This window comes from Dendrobates tinctorius, unplaced genomic scaffold (genome assembly GCF_039654945.1).
Source record: "Dendrobates tinctorius isolate UK_male_01 unplaced genomic scaffold, ASM3965494v1 ptg000031l, whole genome shotgun sequence".
NCBI classification, from domain to species: domain Eukaryota; kingdom Metazoa; phylum Chordata; class Amphibia; order Anura; family Dendrobatidae; genus Dendrobates; species Dendrobates tinctorius.
The window spans coordinates 21,002,866-21,028,576 of NW_027361699.1; the positions used below are offsets into that span (position 1 = coordinate 21,002,866).

The 25,711-nt window shown below is 44.1% G+C and overlaps 1 protein-coding gene across 3 annotated transcripts in view; it reads right to left on the reverse strand.

The window, feature by feature from the left end:
- The window catches only part of TJP2 (tight junction protein 2), a 260,996-nt gene that overhangs the window by 50,293 nt on the left and 184,992 nt on the right, over positions 1 to 25,711 (reverse strand). For all 3 annotated transcript variants that reach the window (XM_073572240.1, XM_073572241.1, XM_073572239.1), the window contains 2 exons: positions 5,605 to 5,815; positions 1,459 to 1,649 (listed from right to left, as the gene is read on the reverse strand). In XM_073572240.1, coding sequence (XP_073428341.1) covers positions 1,459 to 1,649; positions 5,605 to 5,815 — 402 coding nt within the window. The remainder of the gene's footprint in view (positions 1 to 1,458; positions 1,650 to 5,604; positions 5,816 to 25,711) is intronic.

A 25,711-nucleotide genomic window follows, 5' to 3' on the forward strand; every position in this document is an offset into this window, starting at 1 on the left:
CTTTTGATGATGCTCCAGAGGTTCTCAATGGGGTTGAGGTCAGGGGAAGATGGTGGCCACACCATAAGTTTGTCCTCTTTTATGCCCATAGCAGCCAGAGATGCAGATGTGTTATTTGCAGCATGAGACGGTGCATTATCGTGCATGAAAATGATCTTGCTGCGGAAAGCACGGTTCTTCCTCTTGAACCATGGCAGGAAGTGCTGTTTTAGAAACTCCACATAGATTATAGAGTTCATCTTTACCCCTTCAGGGATCCTAAAGGGGTCGACAATCTCTCTCCCCATGATTACAGCCCAAAACATTACTCCACCTCCTCCTTGTTGGCGCCTTAGCCGTGTTTTCATGGGGTGTCCATCAACCAGCCATCCTCCACTCCATCCATCTGGACCATCGAGCGTTCCACGTCACTCATCGGTGAAGAAAACAGTTTGGAAGTCAGTCTTCATGTATCGTTTGGCCCACTGGAGCCGTTTCTGCTTGTGTGCAGTGAATAGAGGTGGTCGACAGGATGGCTTACGCAAGCTGCAAACCTCTGAAGGACCCTGCATCTTGTTGTTCGGGGGGCGTTGGAGGCACCAGCAGCTTCAAAAACTTGTCTGCTGCTATGACAAGGCATTTTTGCAGCTGCTCTTTTAACCTGACGCAATTGCCTGTTGGAAAGAGTCCTCAATTTTTCCTTATCAGCACTCACACGTGTGTGCTGGGAATCAGCTACATACTTCTTGATTGTGCGATGATCACGATGAAGTGTCTTGGCAATGTTGATTGTAGTCATGCCTTGACCTAAATACTCCAAAATTTGTTGCTTCTCAGCAGCCAACACATCCTTTTTCTTTCCCATTTTGGCAAAAAATGTAGGCTGCTTAATAATGTGGAACAGCCTTCTTAAGTAGTCTTGCCTTTATTTGGACACACCTGCCAAACTAATTTGCACAGGTATCTGCAATTGCTTTCAGTGATATAAAGAGCCCTGACACACATCACCATCAATGAGTTCAAACGACAAACAAAAAAATTCTAACCTTATCACTCAAACTCTTTTTGCATAATAATTTGGAACACAGTTTAGTCATGAACTCAAAGCAGAGAAGCAGGACAGCGATCTCAAGAGAGGAGGTGCCGGATCAAGACCAGAGACACCCATCGGATCAGACCGTCCCGTCTGAGTATGATAAAAGGTATTTTTCAGCTCTGCAGAAGGAATTGTGGCTTTTTTTTACATCATTCCAATACGCTGTAAAAGAGGCCCTAATGGTGGCGACTGTACTTTATGTGGGGAAAACCTGATGACAGGTGCCCTCTTAATCTGTAGAGTGTTTTTTTTTTTCAATGCACAATCTTGAAAAATAGCATTTAGTAAATTCTATTATTTAAAATACAAACTATGCTTCAAAATGGTTTGACAAATTTATATGCAAAGATGAAGGATGACAAACTAAAGAAAACATTCTTTACCTTCCCTCAGCATAACCTTTTCATAGGAAGGAAATCTGGTACTGGTCCATGACACTAAGCTTAGATCATCACGACCCTTCTTGGCATTCTTTTTCGCACCAGCCCTTTGGGCCCGGTTCTTCCAAAAATCTGCACGGTCTCCAGCCGCTCCTGTTCTTTGTGCATTCTGTACACTGGCCAACTGATCTGCTCTGAAGCATTAATATTTATATTCACACAAACAAAATTTTTCGAATATCTGTTATTTGCAAACAACAAATCTGAGGCATTGAGAGTCGTATTTACACAGTTTTATGAAGGGTTGTGCTCCTGTTAAAAAGACCTGCTGTGGACTCAACTGTCCACCACCGGTTTCCAGACTGCTCCACAGGTCTGTCTGTACTGGAAGTGGAGCTATTGCGCACTTGGGTGGTGTGACTACACACGATGGTGCCTCATGTGTGGAAGTATTGAGCGATGTGGGAACAAGGGATGCCTTGCTTCCCACTTGCCAGAGAATATGGGAAGCAAGATGTGCCACAGTCCGCGCTGCTGAATCCACAAAATCACCTGGGATGCAAGATGTAGTAACAAAGTACTGCTTTATTCCTTCCTATGCGTTTCGGCGCCCTTCCTGGCACCTTCCTCAGCGCGGACTGTGGCACATCTTGCTTCCCATATTCTCTGGCAGTTTTTCCACTTTGGAGTGGTCGGTGGAGGTCCTGCAGCAGCTGATACTGTGTTATGTCTTCAAGCCAGTTGTGGGTCACACAACCGGAATAGGTGAGTGGAACTGCATTACACCACTCACATCGTAGTGTCACTAGTGATAGGGCACTATTGCACCTCTTGTTCCCCCACCCTTTTTGTATTGCTTCCCACTTGTTTCGCAGCTCGGGAGATATTGGTACCCAGGAAAAGTAGGACACTGTCTTGCCTGGTGTTATCCCTAAGTTGGGAATGTGTGCACCCTTATGTCCAGGGAGCCAATCCCTGCTCACCTGTACAGGACTGCGAGGAATGATCACCTGATTGTTATCCTTAGATTTGTGCTGGCTATTTAAGGCCTGCTTCAATCCAGTTCCGTGCTGTTTATTCAGCTCCCTTGTATAGTTGTATGGTGAGAGCTTCCTGGTTGGGTTCTGGTTGCTTGTCAGTAGTTGCTAATGGTCATTATTGGTTCTTATTTATTAGCTATTGTCACGGGATTTCCCTTTGGTTTTCATTTGGGTTTTATGATGCTACCTTTGGATTTACTCTTGCACTCGACATCATACAGTCTGCGACACCACACGAGTGCTATCCTACGGCAGCAGCCTGGGAAGGGCTCTGTAAAGTCCCCATCCCCTTCGGAAGTGGATGAAGAATGTTCCGGCCCTTAAGGCCTTGCCTAGCAGTGGTGAGTTGCACAGAGTGAATCTGTGACTGCGCTTTTGCTTGGCCGATGAGAGTCACTACAGAGTAGTTATTCCTGGGCATAACAGCTCCAGAGACTCACCAAGTTGTGACTTGCACTTTCTCACCCATTCATTCTTGTTAAAGGGAAGGCGCCGTGATTTTAATTTTTGTATTAATAATTATTGATAATACAATCAATTACGGTATTTTTAATACAAAATTAAATTAACTACTTATAATAGTTTTTTTTTATTTGACTTTTATGTGTGCCACTGGGGGCTGCCATTTTGACTAGAGGAGGCATGTGTCTGGGAACGACACTTGCACACCTCACTTATGGCAGCCATGGGCATAAGAGCCAACGGTCAAGAGCTCCAACCGCATCTCTTACATTAAGGCAGCTCCTTCTGCGTCTTAGCTGTGACCTGGGCACATCCTCCTGGGCTGCCCAGGTCACAGCTTTGGGAGATCATGGCCAGGTTATTGTAGCCAGCAGCATATGCTGTGGGCTTTATTTTCCCCTGTCATTGCACACACTGCTCAGTGCGTGCGATGACAGGAGCTGCCGGTAAGACCTTTGGTCAGAGTGCTGCGGGGTCATGCTGTCACATGTCAGCGTTACCATGCAGCTGTGACTGTCACCCACGGTAATGCTACCGCCAGTACTGTCAGTTACAGCGCTGCGGGGTAATGCTGGCAGAGGTCAGCGTGATTCCGCAGCTGACTATAACCCGCAGCGGTGGCCTGCGTTAAAAAAAGCAGGCGCGGGCCGATGACACTACTGCTCCCATCAGGCTATGTCTGATGGGAGAGTATCATCATCTTACGGCGCCTGTGCTTAGTTTAAAAAAAAAACAAAAAAAAAAAAACACATACAAAAATAAAAAAACATTATACTCACCTCCCTGACGCCGTCGTCTCCTAGAAATAATGTAAAATAATAAACCAACCTACACTCCCTGTCTGCCGTGGTCCCAGCAATCCGAGTGCCCCACGGCAATCTCACGTGTAGAACAGTCACATCGGGAGATGTGACCGCTATACCCGGCCGCTGGCAATACAATGACAGAAGGTAATCACCCCCTGCAGTGTATCACTGCGTAGCCGTGAGAGTTCACCGGAGTTATACAGCTCTGGTGCTTTCACTAACGGCACTGCTGTGTGAGAACTTTCCCATGCAGCAGTAGTGCCGTAAGGGACAGCACCAGAGCTAATGAACTCTGGTGAACTCTTACTGCAGCTCAGTAATACACTGCAGGAGGGATTACCTCCCATCAGTGTATCGCCGGCTGTCTTTGAGAACAGTCATATCACGGATGTGACTGCTCTCAAAGCGATCGGGATCATAGTGGGACATTATGGATTATCTTCTCGTCGGACAGATGAGGAATATTTGTGGTTTATTATTTTATTTTTGTTGCTGGAGACGAGTGCGTAGGGGACTAGGCGTTCAGTAAGTATGGTTTAATTAAGATTATTAAAGGAGTCTGAGTGATAATTACAAATAAAGAACTACATTTTGGCTGCGCCTTTATTTACCATGTAACTACAGGAATAATAATGGATAGGTGTCTTATAGACACTTCTCCATTACTAAGCCGTGGGCTTAAAGTCACCTGACAATACAAAGATGACATCAACCCCATAAATATGGACCTCACTTGCTGCAGGGCAAGTGGAAGGAGCGAGGCTAAGCTTATAGATGCGCCTTTTCTGGCGCAGCTAAGAGCTGAAGTTTTTAGCCGGGAGGGGGGCAATATCCATGGTCCCTTCCTTGGCTATTAATATCAGCCCGCAGCTGTCTGCATAGCCTTTGCTGCTCACTGCTGTGCAAGGAAGTCTCACAAATTATTCATAGTTTGTATCCCTAAAAATAGTACTCCAAAAAACAGTTTGTAAAAAGTGTTCTACATTAATTCTCATGATGGGATAATTACCCTACCGTACCTTATGGTATAAAAGTATGTGAAGCAAAATAAGCTCCCACAATAAACATATCAAACTATTGTATTTAAAAACTCCAGAGTATGCATTGATGAGCTCTATTCCTCCTTTCGTTATGAATATTTAAGTACATACAAAATATAGTTTTAATTCCCCATTATGTGTCCAATTGTTTATAGTGATAGACATTTGCTAAGCATCTTGTGTTTATATCTGGGTTTCAAAAGCTTTAAATCAATTTAAGGAAATTGCCATGACCTGACCGCATCATAAGTAGCACCCACTCTCACAGTAGGCTTGCCAGCTATCCAGAAATTCCTGGACAGTCCTTAAAATTAGAGCACTTTTTTTCCTCTGCATGTAAAAAAGACATTTGAGGAGTCCAGGATTTTTTTATTTATTTTTAAAGCTAGGGAGACTTTTGTACATTTTTATGTCCATTTATCACCCTTTTACCGTTCACGGTGAATGCAGCTAATGTCTTCTTATATAATTTCTGGTATGTAGATATGCAACATGTATAATCCTAACTGCTTAAACCAAATGTACAGGAGGAAATTATTTTATATTCTTCTTCCCTGGTGCTCCAATCTAGAAAAAGGTAGTAATGATTTATGGTCTAGGATTGAAGCGGGGCTATTCTGTATCCTGGTGGACTAGGGTAGAGTAAGGGTTACATTTTATTTTACACCACAAGGAAATTAAATGTTAGGTTACTACTTTATGAATTAATAAGCTTAACAAAAGAAATCAAACATGTGGTGAAGATAAAAATACAATAAACAAAGATTCAACAGTCAAACAAATTTAGGAAATGGAATATACCTGCTTTTACTTGGTATAAGGCCTTTCTCCAGCTCATTCGCAATCCTAACAGACAGCCAGCTGCCCAGTTTCCCATCGTACAGTGTGTCAACCACCCTAAAAATCTCGCCTCTTGTGAATCCCAGAAACTGTGGTCCTTCTTTTTCATATTCAAAATGAGTTCGTATGAAGAATGAATCCCCGCGACCACAGGCAAGTATGTTTTTATATACTAAAAATAAAATAATTGAGGATGTCAAGACTTGTATAAAAATAAAGAAATAGATAGTCCCAGAATCATCATTTGTGGGGTTTCTGTAAGTCACTATATTGGTCTTGGGGTTTTCATTGATATTTATTGCACCAAATTTATCAAAATGTTGCATGCAGTTCATGAAATTGGTGCAATGTTATTAACAAAAAGGCATCTTACCAGTCTAACCATTTTTGCGACTTTTTGAGCAAAAAGCTGCATCTTTTTAAAAAAAAAAGTTGCAACTTTTTGAAAAACATGCATAAAAATACTCATGGAAACTGTGGAGTAGAGTTAGGCCAAATTTAGCAACTTTTAAAAAGTCACAGTTCATGAATCAGGTGAAAACATCTGGAATCACTAAACTCTGCCCAGAAAGCAGAAAAAAAAAAAAAAAAAAAGCACATGTAAAACAGACTTCAAATAAGGTGCAACTAGAATAATGAATGGCAATGCCAAACACAGATGTGTACAGTATATACAGTGGGGAACGGAAAGTATTCGGACCCCTTTACATTTTTCACTCTCTCATTGCAGCCATTTGATAAATTCAAAAAAGTTCATTTTTTTCTCATTAATGTACACTCTGCATCCCATCTCGACTGAAAAAAACAAATGTAGAAATGTTTGCCAATTTATTAAAAAAGAAAAAGTGAAATATCACATGGTCATAAGTATTCAAACCCTTTGCTCAGGTACTCGTATTTAAGTCACATGCTGTCCATTTCCTTGTGATCCTCCTTGAGATAGTTCTACTCCTTCATTGGAGTCCAGCTGTGTTTAATTAAACTGATAGGACTTGATTTGTAAAGACACACACCTGTCAATACAAGACCTCACAGCTCATGTCAGACCAAATGAGAATCATGAGGTCAAAGGAACTGGCCAAGGAGCTCAGAGACAGAATTGTGGCAAGGCACAGATCTGGCCAAGGTTACAAAAGAATTTCTACTGTACTCAAGGTTCCTAAGAGCACAGTGGCCTCCATAGCCCTTAAATGGAAGAAGTTTGGGACCACCAGAAGTCTTTCTAGACCTGGCCGTCGAGCCAAACTGAGGAATAGTGGGAGAAGAGCCTTGGTGAGAGAGGTAAAGAAGAATCCCAAGACCACTGTGGCTGTGCGCGGGCGCCATTTTGTGGATCATGGATCTCTCCCTTCCCGAACTATATAGGACATACCTGGCACAAGCCTCCTCCCCTCATACAGTTCTTATCTGTGGAATAATCCCTGCGACCCAGCCATTAAAACCTGTGGACTGTTCCTCTTCTCAGGCATTATACATATTTTCTCTTTTCTCTTTTGAAACTGCCATTAATCGTGCTATAATTTCAAAACTAACTAATTTGCTGCTACAACAGCGACATCTAGTGGCCTTTTCATGTAAGCACACTAATTCCAAAAGAATGTGCAGTCAAATCCACCTCCATATGTCCAAGTTGTAATTATTGGCTAACACGCTAGAAGCGGCCCATCATGGATAAATCACAAAAGGGGTGTGAAAAACAAGCGATTAAGACTACAGCTGACGAACAGAAGCGTAATACACATGAAGACCTTGACAAATATTTAAGAAAGAAGCCAGATACTTCTCAGATCCCCTTAAGACGAGCCCTTAAAAAAACCAGACTCCCTTGACAACATGGATGAGTCTGACTCCAGTGGAGAGGCCTCTGACTGTGATTCTACTTTGGAAGATTCAGCGCCAATCTCCAGAGCCTGTATGAAAAAATTGATGGCCCAGAATATGAAACCCCTCCTTGAAGAACTATCTGGTCTGCGCTCGGACTTACAGCACCTGGGGCAAAGATATGAAATAGAATCCGCTAACACTGACACAGTAGATGCTATATCTTGCCTCCACGAGCAAGTTCTCCAACACCACCATCTAAAAGCAGCCTTACTGGCAGCAGAGGATCAAGAAAACAGGAGCAGAAGTAAGAATATATTCGATTGAGAGGCATCCCTGAGTCCTTTGCGCATGAATCCTTAGAAGTCTCCAGAGAGATCTTCGCTAGCCTTCTTGGCCAAGAGAGAGCTGACTCAATTACCACTGAACGTGTTCACCGTGCTCTAAGACCTAAGCCGAAATCAGACGAACTCCCTAGAGATGTTATATGCCGCCTCCTCAGTTATGTTCACACAGCCGCCATCCTAGTCGGCACTAGAGAACAAAATAAAATTCTTTATGACAACTCTCAACTTCCGCTTTTTCAGGATCTGACTCCGTCCACCCTTGCAAAGAAATGGATCCTCAAACCCCTTTTGTCAGAATTGAAAACCAAAAGGTGTGTCATACAAATGGCTATACCCTTTTGGCCTGGCAATTAATATGGGTGACCGACAAGTCGCAGTGCGTCACTCTGGACGATTTGCTTAAGGCTTGGGAGACACTGAGCGTTTCGCCGATCGACCTGCCCTCCTGGATGCCGACTGATACAAATTAGAGGCTACCCTCGCTTACGAAAGCACACGAATGGTCTCTGAAAAAGAAACACGCTTCCCCAAAGGTCAAAAAGCAAGATCCTAAGAAGCGTCCAATATGAACTAGTGTCATGTCGTGATATTTTTCTTGCGATTCCCATGGAGAGTGGGCCCCACTGCACTTTTGAAAGTTTGACTTAGTTTTTTTTTTTACCACCATATCTCCATTCTTGTTTTAATCTTTAAATGATGCTCCTCTGTTTAAATCTATGGAGCGATACCCCAACTTCCTAACTAAAAGTTACCCCAGTGAACATGAGAAACGGTAACTCAGGGAGTTTGAGGGTCCCGCTAGGTTTTGGGTTCATCATGACGTGTTTCTTTAAGCTCTGCTTACATGATTTTGGATTTAATCTCTTAATGTAGATTTGCGGTCTTTTTTCTTTATTACCTGTCCTACGATCACAACTTGGACTGCCTCGCCTATGATTGGGACTGCAAGTCCCCCACCTGCAATGAGCAAGCTATTGTTTGTAAAAGGCTAGTTGTTTTTCCACTTCCTTTTGTCTTTCAGGTACACTGATGAGACAGGAGACTAGTCAAGCATGACTAGTCGGGTGAGATCGGGCTCGATCGTTGTGGCAAAAAAACACAGAGCTTTTATTCAAGAAACACACTTTAAACCAGGCAGGGTCCCCAATATGTTTTTTTCCTCCTTCCCCACTTGGTTTAACAGTTATAGTTCATCTGCCTCTAAGGGAGTTAGCGTGGTACTCAGAAAAGGTCTTCTCTTTACACACAAAGATAGTTTAAGCGACCAAGAGGGAAGATAGTTTGTCTTTTTTTAAAGGGTTTTTAGCCAATACGATGGTGACCTTTGCAAAATCTTTATGCCCCCAATACTCAACAGGTGCAATGGTTTATCAAAACACTTGATACTCTACACCTCTTTAAGGAGGGATTGTTGATATTGGGAGGCGACTTTAATCTGACACTCCATCCTGATTTAGACATTTCTAGCGGCTTCTCGCCCATCTCTGTAGTTCAGACAAAACTTTTGAACAAACTGAATTCCTTACACTTGATAGACCCATGGCGTAGCCTCCATCCTACCACGAAAGATTATACGTTCCCCCACCTCACATCATCGAATCTCCTAGTACAGATACAAGCTTTAAATTTAATCAGATCCTCTAGTATAGGATTGATTACAATCTCAGATCTCATTCCTGTTTACATAGACATCTCTATTACCACCCTACCCCATACAGTTATGACCTGGAGACCAACAAATCATTATTAGAAAATTCAAAGAACATTGAGAATTTAAAAATCTTCATCTCACGTTTCTTTGAAGAGAATATTGAGGGACAGCTTACACCCAACATTTGGAAGGTACATAAAGCTGTACTCAGGGGGGGAGCTCATCTCCATTACTTTTTACACTAAGAAACAGACAGAAAAAGAGATTATGTCGCTTCTTCATCAAATTAGTACTGCACCTCTTTACACAACAAACTCAAGGACTCACTCAATTTGAGAGCAGCAAAATTATTTATGCACTGCAGACATCAATTCTATATACATGGGAACAAAAGCACTAAGCTTACCTCCCAAATACTTAAAGGGGTTGTCCGGGCTTTTCACATAATCTCAGTGCATATCTGGGCTGCAGAATGGTGACAAATAATTTACCTTCTGTGGCCAGTTTGCAGGGTTTGCTAGATATCTCTTGCTTGTAAGAAAAACGTCCAGGGGGGGTGTGTTCTAGCATTGAAAGGAGAACTGGTCGTTTCCTCAACACTAGTTTCACTTTCCATAGATCACTGTTCAGCGTGTGTCTGGGGGAGGAGCAGCTTGGTGGTCCTGCTCTCTGCACTGAGGCTGCTAGAGGGGGAGGATTTGTTACTGTGTGAGGAGGGCTTGTTCATGTGGTCGGGGAGGGCCTGTAGCTATGGAGGGTGGGGTTGTTGCTACAGACGGCATGTTTTTAGTAGAGTAGGAGGAAACGACCAGTTCTCATTTCAGTGCCAGAACACCCCCCCCCGGACATTTTTCTTACAAGCAAGAGATGATATCTAGCAAACCCTGCAAACTGGCCACAGAAGGTAAATTACTTATTGTCAGCATTCTGCAGCCCAGATGTGCACTGAGATTATGTGAAAAGCCCTTTAAGAACCAGAAAGAAAAAAAATTAAAAAGCATTTATACTAATTCAAACAAGAGTCATCGATTCCGGTGAGATTGCTGAAGCCTTTAGACAATATTATGAATCCCTATACAATTTAGATCTGCCTGATTCCATGAAACACTCCTCGGTCACCTCAGTAAGAACACAAAAGTTTCTAGCTCCTCTCTCCCTCCCGAATATCCTCCCCAATGAAAGTGAAGCCCTTTTCTCTAAAATAACACTTAAAGAAATTAAGGACACCTTACATACTATCCCAAGTGGCAACACACCGGGCCCAGATGGGTTCCTGGTGGGCTATTCTAAAAAATTTTCAGAAATCCATCTTCCTCACTTAGTTAACCTTTTTAATTCTTTCCTTGAAGGGAACACTCCTCCCCGACCGGCTTTAGAGGCGTATATTACCATTATCCCAAAGGAGGGGAAAGATGACAGCCTTTGTAGTAATTATCAACCCATCTCACTACTCACCACCAATATTAAATTATGGGCAAAGATTCTGACCTACAGAATCAATGGTGTTCTGGGGATATTAGTTCACCCTGACCAGGTTGGTTTCGTTAAAGGCAGAGAAGACAGACAATTCCACAAAAATTCTCCACATTAATTCTCATGCGAGGTGCTCAGGGATACCCGTCTATTCTTTCAACAGAAGCTGAGAAGGCGTTTGACAGAGTTAGCTGGAACAAAATGGTATGCACCTTACAAAAATTTGCCTTCCCCCCTTCATAGACGCCATCATGACTCTCTACGCGACTCCAACTGCTAAGGTCAGGGTGAACGGGATATTCTCGGACCCTTTTGTGATTAGGAATGGGACCAGACAGGGCTGTCCTCTTTCCCCTACCCTTTTTGTGTTGTGATGGAGATCTTGGTTCAGAAAATTAGACAGGATGTGGACATTAAAGGTCCAGCTGTTAGTCAGCTCGAAATCAATACTGCGCCCTTTGCTGACGACCTCCTACTTTTGATTTCAAATCCCAAAACAGCTTTTCCCAGACTTTTAGATTTGCTCGGCGAACTTGGAGTTGTTTCTAACTTTAAAATAAATATGAGTAAGTCAAAGGTCTTGAATATCTCAGCAAGTGAAGCTGATGTTTTGACACTTAAACAAGAAACCCCTTTCAAATGGCCTTCAGAAAAACTAAAACACCTTGGGATCTTCTTAACGGCTGACCCCTCGTCCCTGTATAAATAAAACTTCTTGCCCCTATTGGATAAGTTACAAACTTTACTCAAATTGTATGATCATCTACCTATCCTGGATAGGGAGGGAGGATCAGTATCATAAAATCCTACATCCTCCCTAAAATCTTCTGCGCCATAAATATGGTCCCCATACCTCTCCCCGACTCATTTTTTCTTACTTTAAACCAACTCGTTGCAAATTTTGTTTGGAAAGCTAAAAGAGCTAGACTCCCCTTAAAAATCCTCTTACCAAAGGGTGCCGGTGGACTCGGCCTTCCTGACTTCAAAGCATACTACAACGCAATTCATTTTGCCCGCTGGATAACCATGGTTAAATTTAAGACAGAAAATATGGGTCCCAAGTTAGAACTTACACTGATGGGGAAACGTGCGGCGATTTATCTCTGGTCTGCTATTGCCCCCTACCTCAAATGCTCGATGCAATAAACTCAAATACCCTAGCCATCAGACGCTCCATTATTCCAAACAATTTCCCTCATTGTCTATTTTTGGACTCGACTCCACTCAAAATTATCCCATGGCTAATAAACCCTGGTTATGAAGATGCCTCTGGGACACCCTGCCTAATCTACCAATCTCTCATCTTCTTTCAAATCAGATTCCTTGCACAGATACATGGCCAAATGCAGATAAAAAGTCTCCCTCCGATTTTCTCCAAAAGCATCATGTTCGCTATATTATGACAAAATTCAGGACTGAACTAAAATATAACCCTAACTTCTTATAACTGGAATTTTTAGTCAGGCTTAGATCCCCAATCTCCAGGCTGATTTCTAAATTGTATGCAAATCTTGTTATTTCCCCTACTCAACTTAAACCACTTTACCTATCCTCATGGGAAACGGAACTAAACATTACCTTATCTCATCAGGAAACAAAACAAATCTTGTATAACTCACAGGTTTTCAGGATGCATCCTGTTGCAGGAAAATGATTTTAAAATTCTATCACGATGGTATAGAACCCCAGAACGATTGTTCCATCAAGGCTTGATTGATACTCCTCTGTTGGAGATGTTTAAATTCAGTGGGATCCTTAGCTCATATTTTCTGGCAGTGCCCAATCATTTCAAAAGTATTGGATGGATATTATCTCACCCTCCTGCGCCTAGTAAACCGAGATCTAACTCCCCAAGAAACATTGCTTTCACTCCCCTCCAAAACATATAGCCCAAAGTAGCATGACTTGCTCCCACTTTTGCTGGCTGCAGTAGAGCACCTGATTTCGATACAACGGAGACAACCATCTCCCCTACCTTGAACAACTGGATCATCAAAGCTCAGGACATACACCAGTTAGAGGAATTGACTAGTTGGGAAACTCGCACATATGAAAAATTCTTACAAACCTGGCTTCTCTGGACCACTTACTTCTACAATCCTTAGTATGATAATATATATTTTCGTCCTGTCTCTAGGGGTTTTTCATTCCAGCTCCCTTGGCAGTCTTAATCATTATTTCCTCACCTCCGAGTCACAGCGGTCGAGCTCACCACCTTGACTGTAAGCCTCTACTCAGTCTACTTTTTGACTCCATGTTTTGTCTAATGCCCTCTCCTCTCAGCTAAATTTCCATTCTAAGAAATCATATTGTCTCACCATTACAGCCGACCAGGCGGTTCCTTGCAGACCCATGACACTGGTCTAATGGTTAATTTTTAGCCGGTATCTGAAATATGTTGTTGAACCGATGATTATTTGTATGATTAAAGGCCCCGTCACACTAAACGATGTCCCAACAATCCCACCAACAATCCGACATGATGGGATCGCTGGGACATTGTTAGACAGCCCTAGCGATCAGGACCAGCGACGCTGGTTTCTAATGTAAACGTCGGGTATCCAGGAGCCGCGCGACTCCTGGATACCCTCTGTTTACCTTGGAAACCGGCGTACACGCTGGTTTCCAAGGTAAACATCGGGTATCTAGGAGCCGCGCAACTCCTGGATACCCGACGTTTACCTTGGAAACCAGCGTGTACGCCGGTTTCCAAGGTAAACAGCCGGTATCCAGGAGCCGCGGCTCCTGGATATCCGACGTTTACATTAGCAACCAGCGTCACTGATCGCTGGTCTCTCGCTGCCACACGCAGCGATGCGCGCTGGGCAGCGGGAGACCAGCGAGCGAAAAACGGCCCAGGCAGCTCGAGCACGATCAGCGATAACCGGTGGCGGGGCCGGTCGCTGATCCCAGTCACACACAGCGACCTCGCTAGCGAGACCGCTTAGTGTGACGGGGCCTTTACACTCTGGAGCAGTAGATACTACTATTGAGAAAATTGCAAAGTCATCAATCCATGTCAGTGGAGTCCTACGACATGTTTTTCTTCAGCCAATTCTCAAGATTTGCAGAAGTGTTTTTTCTTGTTTACACTGAAATTATTTTTTTTTTTTTTTTTTTTTTTAAAAAGGTGCTTCTACTCAATACTGAGCAAAGGGTCTGAATACTTATGACCGTGTGATATTTCAGTTTTTCTTTTTTAATAAACTTGCAAAAATTTCTACATTTGTTTTTTTCAGTCAAGATGGGGTGCAGAATGTACATTAATGAGAAAAAAAAAACTTTTTTGAATTTACCAAATGGCTGCAATGAAAGAGTGAAAAATGTAAAGGGGTCTAAATACTTTCCGTACCCACTGTAAAAGAAGTTTCAGTCTTTCCTTTATGCTTTTCCCTTTCTTTTCACGAAAATGACAGGTTTATTCCAGCACCAATGTTACTCTCCATATTATGGCATCCGTGGTGCCAATATATATACTTTTTCTTCTTAAGTACTCCATGTGAATTTTAACCCCTTACTTTGGGGTTTCCATCTAAACCTCTGAGTGACGCGATTCAGATGAAACTCCTGAGGGATTTATTCACTATAATGAGGCAGCAGAGTTACTCGGGACTCCATCTGGCCTCTGTTCAGCAATGTTCTTATTTTCAGAAGTGCACAAAACTGTGGCCGACTGCACTTTTATGCAATCCTAAAAAGACGGGACACCGCAGGATAACTGGTCACACGGCGTGTCCACCATGCCTCCATCTGCCTCATTATAAGGAATCTTCCGCCAGAGATTCCGTCTGAATCACGTATTTCAGAGATTTACACGGTAACCCCGATGCAAGTACTCAGCGCAGGATAAATGTGCACCGAGCCTTATTGTGATCTTTGGGAGGCAGAATGAAAAAAAAAAAAAATCAACAGCAGGTCAAGAATTGGTTTAATTTATTTAACATTCCTAGTGCGGTATAAGTGATTAGATTACTTTGTTCTTCAGGTTAGTGCGATTACAGAGATATCAGATTTATATCGGGTTTTTATGATTGGCAGCTGTCACACTAAAAGACGCTTTTTATTGCAAAAAAATAAAATTTTTGCACCACCACATTTTGAAAGCTATAATTTTTCCAAACTTTGACCCACAGTGTCATGTGAGGTCTTGACTTTTGAGGGACAAGCTGACGTATTTATCGGTACCATTTTCGGGCACATGACATTTTTTGATGGCTTTCTATTATGATTTTTGTGAGTCAGAACGAACAAAAACCAGCAATTCAGGAATTTCTTTTTTTTTTTTGGGGGGGGGGTTATGCCGTTAAGCGGGGAGTAAAATTGATAAGTCAGTACGATTACAGCGATACCTCATTTATATTTTTTTTTGTGTTTTGGCGCTTTTAAAAAATTAAAACCATTTTATAGAAAAAATAATTATTTTTGCATTGCTTTATTCTGAGAGCTATAACTTTATTTTTCCGCTGACGGAGCTGTGTCTTGGTTTGTTTTTTTTTGCGGAACAAAATGACGTTTTCAGTGGTACCATGTTTATTTATATATTTTTTTATTGTGTTTTATTCCACTTTTTGTTCGGCGGTATGATGATAAAGCATTGCTTTTTGCCTTGTTTTTTTATTTATTTTTCTGGCGCTCACTAAAGGAGTTAACTAGTGGGACAGTTTTATGTCGGGTCGTTGCGGACACGTGATACCAAATATGTGTACTATTGTTTGTTTTTTTTCATTCAAATATGTTTTGAAATACAATATCTTGTTTTTTTAAATTATTTTTTTTTTTTTTAAATATTTTTACAATTATTTAAATAAAAAAAATTTAAACTTTTTTCCAACTTTTTTAGTTTGTTCCACTATGGGACAATCATTTTTGCATGCTGATCACTTCTGCAGAATGGACATGAAGCAGCATCCCCATTCTGCAGAAACTGTCAACTCTGCACTGACAGAGACTTGCTGATCATGCACTGCACATGATCAGCAAGTTTCCTAGCTCTGGTGACTCAGATGTCATCATGATGACATCTGGTCTCCATGGCAACTATCGGGACCCCGCGTCACGCCGCGGGGTCTCCGATCCAAAGGCAGAGGAGCTGTCAGCCCCTGTGCCGTCTCCCGGAATGCTACGATCGTGTCCAATCGCAGAATATCAGGTGTAAATTTCTGGGAGTGGTCTGTGACCACTCCTGGAACCTAGTGCCGGGTGTCAGCTGTCAGAGGCAGCTGACACCCTGCAGCAATCGCCTGCACACACATTGTGTGCGCAGGCGATTGCTCGGAAGTAATATTCCGTGCATGGTCAAATTGGTCCAGGTCACATGGACGGAATATTACGTCTGATGTCAGAAAGATGTTGAGAAAAAACTTACTGCATGTTAACTGTACAATATACAGTGGATACAACAAGTCAACACACACCTGTTAAAATTACAGGTTTTTGTTATGCAAAAAAAAAAAATAATAATAATATGAACAAGAATCATTTCAGAACTTCTTTTCCACTTTTAACATCACCCATAATCTGCTCAAATAATTGAGAAAAAGAATTTTGAGTAGAAAAAAAAACAAAACTTGTAATTTGGGAAATGGTTGAGTTCAGAATAAGCCTACCACATTTAGGCCAGGGTCACACAATGATATATTCTCTCTGTGCGAGAATTGGATGGATTATGTTAATGACTCTCTGCTCACACACCTCACAGAGTTTTAGCAGAGTGTCAGTGTAAGGCCCCGTCTCACATAGCGAAATCATTGGCGAGATCGCTGAAACGTCACAGGTTTTGTGACGCAACAGCGACCTCGCCAGCGAACTCGCTACATGTGACACATAGCGGCAACGGGCCCCCCACTGCGATATCACTGATCGTGCTCGAATGTACTAGGCCATTTTTTGATCACGCCTATGGAGGTCTGAGTCATCAGAATAGCTGCTGTGTGACAAGGTCCCAACGACCGCAGAGGTCGTTACACGGATCGCCGTATCGTTGCTGCGTCGTTGAGTAGATCTGCCTGTTTGACAGCTTACTAGCGACCATGTAGAGACGTACCAGCGATCCTTACCAGGTTGTATCGTTGTCGGGATCGCTGAAGCGTCGCTATGTGTAACGGTACCCTTAGTGTGATCAGAGCACAATTGTGGAGAAGACCGAGAACTTAATTTCTCTATTTTCTCCATTGTCTGAGTCTGCGGGAATCAGATACCGCATCCGATTGCAGTCCTATGTTTAACACGCCCCCATAGACGACTTGTATGGGTGTGTCATCTGATTAGCATATCTACTCGCTGCAAGCTGCAATTTTTTTTTCTCATGTCAAATTGGTAAAGAAAAAAAAAACAACAAAACACTGATCAGCACTAACCCAGAGAATTCTATTGGTATGAGTGCTAAACGATAAAACATCGGCTAGCACTCATCTGATCTACAGTGGGGAAAATAAGTAGAAATATACTCAAATGATGTATATAAAACACAAATAACCTGGGAGGGTGAACTCCCTGTGATGATTAAAGTTCAACAATCACATGTAAAATCAGAAGGCACCTATGAGATACAAATGTCTTACTTTCAATCTGCTACACCAATATCAAAAGGAATTACAAGATATTCTGTCTGAAGGGTTGAAAGAGAGAGTCCTCTCACAGAAATAATATAAATACCTGATGATTGCTCAATCTGTCGCTTCTACTCTTTATGTGTTACCCAAAATTCCTAAAAAAATCCTAAAAATGCTCTTTTCTTCACCAGGACAACCAATCGTATCACGAATGGGTAACATGTATGAATCAATATGCAAATTCGTAGATCGTTTTTTACAACAGATTGTTAAGACACTCCCTTCATACTTACAGGACACTAAAGACATCCTTAGGAAAATTTAAGAACCTGACCTAGAATCAGACAATTTTTGCTGATGTAGAATCCCTATATACACCAATATGCTATGAGGACAGACTACAGGCGGTAAGTCCAGTAAATTTTTAAATCTTCTTGAATTCCTATTGACCCATAATTTTTTCTTGTTGAGGAAAACACTACCTACAGCTTCAGGGAACTGCAATGGGCGCCACTTATACAGCTTCTTATGCCAATTTTTTTCATCGGGCTGTGGGAGAAAGATGGATTTTTGGTTCTTACCGTAAAATCTCTTTCTTGGAGCCTTCATTGGGGGACACAGATTACCATGGGTGTATGCTGCTGCTGCTAGGAGGCTGACACTATGCAAAAAACAAGAAAATTGACTCCTCCCCGGCAGTATACACCCACCGACCGATACCAAGTACCTCAGTTGGTGAGAAAGCAGTAGGAGAAGCCACGGAACTATAAACATATGTACCAACCCAACAAGGGACTCAAGGACCCAACACGGTACAACTTAGACAGGGAGGGTGCTGTGTCCCCCAATGAAGGCTCCAAGAAAGATTTTATGGTAAGAACCAAAATTCCATCTTTCTTTATCGCCTTATTGGGGGACACAGATTACCATGGGACGTTCCAAAGCAGTCCCAAGGGCGGGAACAGTAATAAGGAACGAAAGAACAGGAAGGGCTTAGGTCGGCCGATGCGCCACCGCCGCCTGCAGGACCTTCCTACCAACGACTGCATCAGACGAAGCCTGGGTATGAACCCTGTAGACCCTCGCAAACGTATGCAAGAACGACCAGGTCGCGGCCTTGCAAATTTGCAGAGCCGAAGCCTGGTGTCGAACGACCCACGAAGCTGCCACCGCCCGGGAGGAGTGAGTTCTCACTCCCGGAGGCGGCCGTTGTTCCTGAAGACGGTATGCTTCCAGAATAGTAGAACGAATCCAGCGAGCGATCGTGGATTTGGATGCCGGAAGCCCTTTCCGGTGACCGGAGATGACCAGCAATGAATGGGATTGACGAAGTGAAGCAGTCCTAGCGAGATAAACACGCAAGGCTCTAACAACGTCCAGTTTGTGGAGTGACTTCTCAAGAGGGTGAGAAGGAACAGGACAAAATGATGGAAGAACGATATCCTCGTTGATGTGGAAGGAGGATACCACCTTTGGAAGAAAGGAAGGAACGGGCCTGAGGACGACTTTATCCTGATGGAGTACCAGCTAAGGAGAACGACATGACAGGGCCGCTAATTCAGAAACTCTTCTGATGGATGTTATGGCAATCAGAAAGGTTACCTTCCATGAAAGAAAAGACAAAGGAATGTCCTGGATGGGCTCAAACGGCGCTTTTTTTTTTTTTTTTTTTTTTTTTTTGGAGAGCGCTAGGAACGAGATTGAGATCTCACGGTTCTATCGGTGAATGATGAGGAGGAGCCACATGAGCGACTCCTTGGAGAAATGTCTTAACCTGCGGTAAAGAAGCGAACTTCCTTTGAAAAAGGATAAACTAAGCGGAAACCTGGCCCTTGAGGGTACTGAGAGACAGACTCGAATCTAAGCCAGGCTGGAGAAACCCAGTATGGACGGAATGGAAAAGGACATTGGAAAGGCTCTTATCGTCGCACCAACGGAAAAAGGTCTTCCAATGCCTATGGTAGATGCGGGAAGAGGATGGTTTCCTGGCTTTGACCATCATCTGAAACATCTGGTTGGAAGAAAACCTGATTCTCTTAAGGTTGCGGCCTCAACGGCCATGCCGTTAAATTCAGAAACCGAGAAGTCTCGTGGTAAAGGGGGCCTTGCGAGAGAAGATCCGGACAGTCTGGAAGCCTCCAGGGGACGTCCGCGAGCATGTTCACCAGTTCCGCATACCAAGGCCTTCTTGGCCAGTCTGGAGCCACAAGAAACACTGGCACGCCTTCCGATTTTATCTTCTTGACCACTCTTGGGATCAAGGCAAGAGGTGGAAACAGATAAGGGAGTTGGACCTGGGACTACGGAATAACTAGGGCGTCGCAAGCGACGGCTAGAGGGTCCCTGGACCTGGCTACGAAACGCGGAACCTTGTGGTTCATCCGAGATGCCATGCGGTCGACATCCGGATAACCCCAGCGCTGGAATATCTGATCGAAGACTGTGGAATGGAGAGACCATTCGCCTGACGCTAGGCTTTGGCGACTCAAAGTCGGCTGCCCAGTTTTCCACCCCTGGAATTAGAACAGCGGAGATTGCTGGAACGCAGTGTTCTGCCCAGCGCAGTATCTTGGCCACTTCTGACATCACTTGGATGCTGCGCGTGCCGCCATGATGGTTTATGTACTCCACAGCCATGGCGTTGTCCGACTGAATGCGGACCGGCTTGCCGACGAGAAGAGGTTGCCAGCGAAGAAGGGCCAGGAAGATTGCTCTGATTTCGAGAAGATTGATGGGGAGCAGAGCTTCCTGTGGAATCCAGCGTCCTTGGGCCGTTCTCTGATGGAAAACCGGTCCCTAACCTAGAAGGCTGGCATCGGTGGTAATGACTTGCCACTGGAGCGGGAGGAAGGACCTCCCCTGGAGGACTGACGTAGGCATTGCCCACCAATTCAGGGAATGCCTCACTCAGAGGGAGGAGAATGGGGCGGTCTAAGGACAACGTCGTCTTGTCCCAAGCTGAGAGGAGGGACAGCTGAAGGGGGCGAAGATGAAACTGTGCAAGAGGCACTGCCTCCATGGAAGCCACCATCTTCCCGAGAACTTTCATGCAGAGCCGAAGGGGAATGGGCTTCGGCCGTTTGAGAGCTCGAATTTCTTTGGACAGAGACGCAAATTTTTCCCCTCGGAAGAAACACCCGGGCCAGATTCGTGTCGAATTCCATGCTTAGGAAGGTCAGACCCTGAGTGGGTCTGAGAATAGACTTTTCTTTGTTGACTAACCATCCGAGACGGCCGATGGTATCCAGGGTTATGTGAAGACTCAGGAGACAGTCTTGACGGGACGAGCCTGTGAACAAGAGATCGTCCAGATAAGGGATGATGAGAATCCCCCTGGATCGAAGGATGGCCATGACCGTCACCATCACCTTCGTGAAAACACGGGGAGTAGAGGCTAGGCCGAAGGGAAGAGCCGTGAATTGATAGTGATTTTCCTGAATCGCAAACCGAAGATATTTCTGATGTTGCAAACAAACAGGGATGTGAAGATAAGCATCCCGTATGTCCACAGAGCAGAGGAATTCTCCAGGTTCCATTGAGGCTATCACTGATCGAAGAGACTCCATTTTGAAGTGGAGAATCATCACATGGCGATTGAGCAACTTGAGGTCCAGGATTGGTCGAAGGGTCCCGTATTTTTTTTCAGTACTACGAAAAAAATTTGAGTAGAACCCTGAAAACCGTTCGTCTGAGGGAACGGGGACAATCACTCCGGCGGAAAGAAGGGAGGAGACGGCTTGAAAGAATCCTGGAACGTGGGACTTATGTCTTGGGGGTCGAGACAGGAAAAAACGTCTGTTTGGCTGGGAGCAAATTCGATCTTGTATCCGGATGCGATGATTTCCCTGACCCAAGCATCGTCGACAACAGACAGCCAAGCGTCCGCGAAAAAGGAAAGTCTGCCTCCCACCCTGGAAAAAACTTCCAGGTGGGGGTGACCCGTCACTTGGAGGAGAACCCTGCTGGGTAGATTTTTCTGTGGACGAGAAGGCAGAAAAGGGCCTAAACGGCCGGAAACCCTTTCTGTTAAAAAAGCGTTTTGGCCGAGACTGAGGGAGAGAAGTGCTCTTACCACCAGTGGCATCCAAAATTATTTGATCTAGCTTGGCTCCAAAGAGCTGAGAACCAAGGAAAGGCAGATTGGTAAGCGACTTTTTGGAGGTGGTACCTGCATTCCATGACTTTAGCCAAAGGACTCGGCGTACGGCTACTATGTTGCCGTTAGCCCTTGCTACGCACTCAGCCGCATCCAAGGAGGCGGCTAAGAGGTATTTACCCGCATGATTAATTTGATCTGCTAGATCTGTCAGCTCGTCCTGGAGAGCTGCCGCTAAGATGCCTCTGCGAAGAGTTTTTGCCCAAGCTAAAATGACTTTTGCCACCCAGGAGGAAGCGAAAATAGGACAGAGAGAGGCGCCGGATGCCTCAAAAATAGACTTAGCCAGAGATTCTGCCTGCCTGTCTGTTGGATCCTTAAGCGATGCCCCGTCCGGAAGGGATAGAACCGTCTTAGAGGCTATACGAGACTCGGGAGGATCCACCTCGGGGGCTTTGGTCCATTTTGTGAGCAGATCTACAGCAAAGGGATACAGGACATCTAAGTACCTGCGGCCTGAAAAGCGTTGTTCAGGGTGCTCCCAATGTTTGGTTAGAGTAGTATTGAACTCCTTGTGGTTTGGAAGGGTTCGGGATGGAGGCCTCGCTCGTTTAAATGGAACAGAACATTCCTGAGGAGGAGGTTCGTCCTGCTTAATTTCCAAGGTTAGGAAGAGGGCAGAAAGAAGACTATCGACCATATTCCGCGTTTTAGATATATTATCTGCTTCTGAACTAGATCCCGATTGGGGATCGGCGTCAGACCTAGGGTCGTCCTCTGAAGACGGAGAAGGACACCTGGGAGAAGCCGACGGGCCTAGCGAACTGGAAGACGAGTCAGACAGAACATGCTTCCTAGAAATCCTACTCGGCCTGTCCCTCTGAAGGTCGCGGTCAGGTGCGGACGACTCACCCTGAGAGGCGGTCGGTGCACAGGTGGCTGTAGATAGCTGAGGCTAACGTTCTAGGACCTGGACCAGGGACTGAGAGACTTTAGTCAGATCGGAGACCGACTGGAACATTGCAACGGCCCACTCTGGGAGAGGGGAAATGCCCTCATCCCGGGAATCGGTGTGCTCCTGAGAGGCCGACATAGCTGAAGGGCTGCAGGACAGGCAGAGGGGAGACGACTGACCTGACGCCCACTTCCTTTTACAGCGTGCACAAGCGTAGTGGATAACGGTGGGCTTGAAAGATAGCGCCGCTGAAGGGTTAAACATAGGTATGTTGAGCACTATGGCTGAACTAAAGGCTGCACTAAATAGAAGGGCTGCAGAGGAGAGACAATTTTTCCATTAAGCGCCGAGCCTACTGAAGTTCTGACGAGCTGGACCCTGACGTGTCACCCAAGCAGCGCAGGAAGCCAGTGAAATTGCAGGAGGAAGCTGGCTGTGATCTCGGTGGGCGGCACTTGGCGTCGTGACAAGACTAGGCAATGGCAGAGGAGGGGCGCGGCAAAAATGGAGATTGACGTCCTTAAAAAGTAGTGCTGTGATTGGTGTGAAATGGGCGCGAGAAAAAGCGCGCCCAGAGTGGAAATTCACGCCCAGAGAAAAGGGGGAGCGCGCTCCGAACAGGGAGGAGGGAGCGCGCTGAAAGCGAAAGTGAAACCATGTCTCCCTCCCCGCCGAGCTCTTATACTGATGCCCGCGGCGCCGATAATAAAGGGTGAACCTGCGTTGAACCGCTGCTTACAAGGACCCTGTGTCCTAGTAGACCTTGTGTGCCTCTCCCCCTGATCCTAGTATAACTGGAGCGCGGCTGCGATGTGATGCGCGCGGCTGCAGTGGGGGAGTAGAGGCGGGAAATTCAAAGTTTGAAACCACTGCTTGTGAAGACATACGGGGCTAAAGGGATCGTTAGGGTCTTACCTGACGTCCCTGAAGAGGATGACCACAGAGGCATGGATAGACAGGCCGCTGGGAGAGGTCCTCTTACCCGTGTCACGTAGAAGACGGCGTCCTTTTGTTGGGAGCGATGGCGACTACCGTCTTCCTCTCAGCCCTGTCCTAGGAAAGGGATGAGGAGTTGTTTTGGCAAGGACCGGCCACCTGTCGTCCGCCCATAGCACCGAATGGTGATATGGAAAAAGTCCTGCCTGCGGTACTGAGAGTTGCGATGTGGAGGACACCACACTGCTCGCTCAGCCGCATGATATGGGAAAGCAGGGTGAACATTTACCCCCTGTTTCCCGATGTAGAATCTGGAAAATAAATGGGAAAAGATTAATACACACACACAAAAACCTAAAAGAAAATGGTTAGATGCGGATCTGGGGAGATTCCGGTCCGCCTCCTACAGACACTAAGCACAAACTGAGGTACTTGGTATCTGTCGGTGGGTGTATACTGCCGGGGAGGAGTCAATTTTTTTGTTTTTTGCATAGTGTCAGCCTCCTAGCAGCAGCAGCATACACCCATGGTAATCTGTGTCCCCCAATAAGGCGATAAAGAAACAAGTTTTCTTGGCTGATAAGATCCACCTATGGGCCAGATATATTGAGGATATCATCTTTATATGTCAGGACAGCAAGGAAAATCTCAATATCTTCATGAAGTCACTTAACCAGAATAAAAAACATATTAAACTAACCTACTGGACTGGACGAGAGAGTATTGACTTTCTGGTAAGTCAAAAGTGATGGGAATTGGAAAAAAAGACTTGCACAAAATTAATCCCGATGGATATATGTGTTAAAGGGAATCTGTCAGCAGTTTTTGCTACCTCATCTGTGAGAAACGCACAATGTATGAAAAGAGACCATGAATCCAATGCTGTACCACTTAGATTACTGGGTGCAGCCATCCTGACACAGTTTTTAGATTTAGCAGTGCAGCACAGCCAAGAAAATTTCAGTATTGCCCCATACAAGAAGAGTCGGTTAAACGAGTGTCAGGCGTTTTTCAAGGTAAACACCTATTAAATGTCATGTATTCACTAAGAACTTATGACCATTATGCACTTTTAGTGATATCTTTGATTTAACCTGTGGTTGTTGAACTTCCGTCATTATCACTAGTGTTGTGTTCTATTGGTTTTTCTTCACATGTATGTAGTTTGACCACTTTTGATTGACAAATGTTTTTGTCATGTAATTACTGCTATTGATACATTATTACACTATATAATTCTACTTGTAGAGTTAATGAGCTTCCCCTACTCTGCTTCACCCCTCCCAGGTTCTGTGTATTATATACGTCATTTGGCTATATTTCTATCTTGGTATCTGTAGGTTTTGTATTTAAATGCTATATAAGTTACTTGGCTTTACCCTCCTTTCTTATTACTGATTACATTGGCCCTTTGGCTAACTGCCATACCTTTGTAGATTCTATATATCAAGTATGCCAAAAGCATGTGAGAAAACTGAAGAGACCAAGGTTAAACTTTATGAACAAATTCCAAAAGGTAAGTTTAAAGCATATCCAACAATGTTCATCGCCAGGAATGCCATACCCACAGTGAAGCATGGTAAAAGAAGCATTATGCTTTGGGGCTGTTTTTCGGCAGCTGGAACTGGGGTATTCTCCATAATATGGAATTAGTCAAAGTGGAGGGAATTATTATATGAACAAATTCCAAAAGGTAAGTTTAAAGCATATCCAACAATGTTCATCGCCAGGAATTACATACCCACAGTGAAGCATGGTAAAAGAAGCATTATGCTTTGGGGCTGTTTTTCGGCAGCTGGAACTGGGGTATTCTCCATAATATGGAATTAGTCAAAGTGGAGGGAATTATTATCCGTTCAAAATTTCAGTAAATTTTGCAACAAAACCTTCAGATCTCTGCTAGAAAGATAAAGAGGGATTTCACATTTCAGCACAAGGACCCTAAGCACACCTCTCAATCAACAAAAGAAAGGCTTCGCCAAAAGAAAAAGAAAAAATTTTGGAATCTCTCATCCAGAGCCCAGACCTGAATCTAACTAAAAATCTGTGTGTTGACCTGAAGAGGGCTGTATACAAGAGCTATATAGCCTCACAATCTGAAAATTTGGAATAGTACTGCAAAGAAGAGTTGGCATTCTAGATGTGCCATGCTGATAGACTGCCTTTATAAATTCAAATTGTACTTCAACAAAGTAATAGTTTAAGGGTGTTCATATTTATGCACCCCCCTTTTTCATT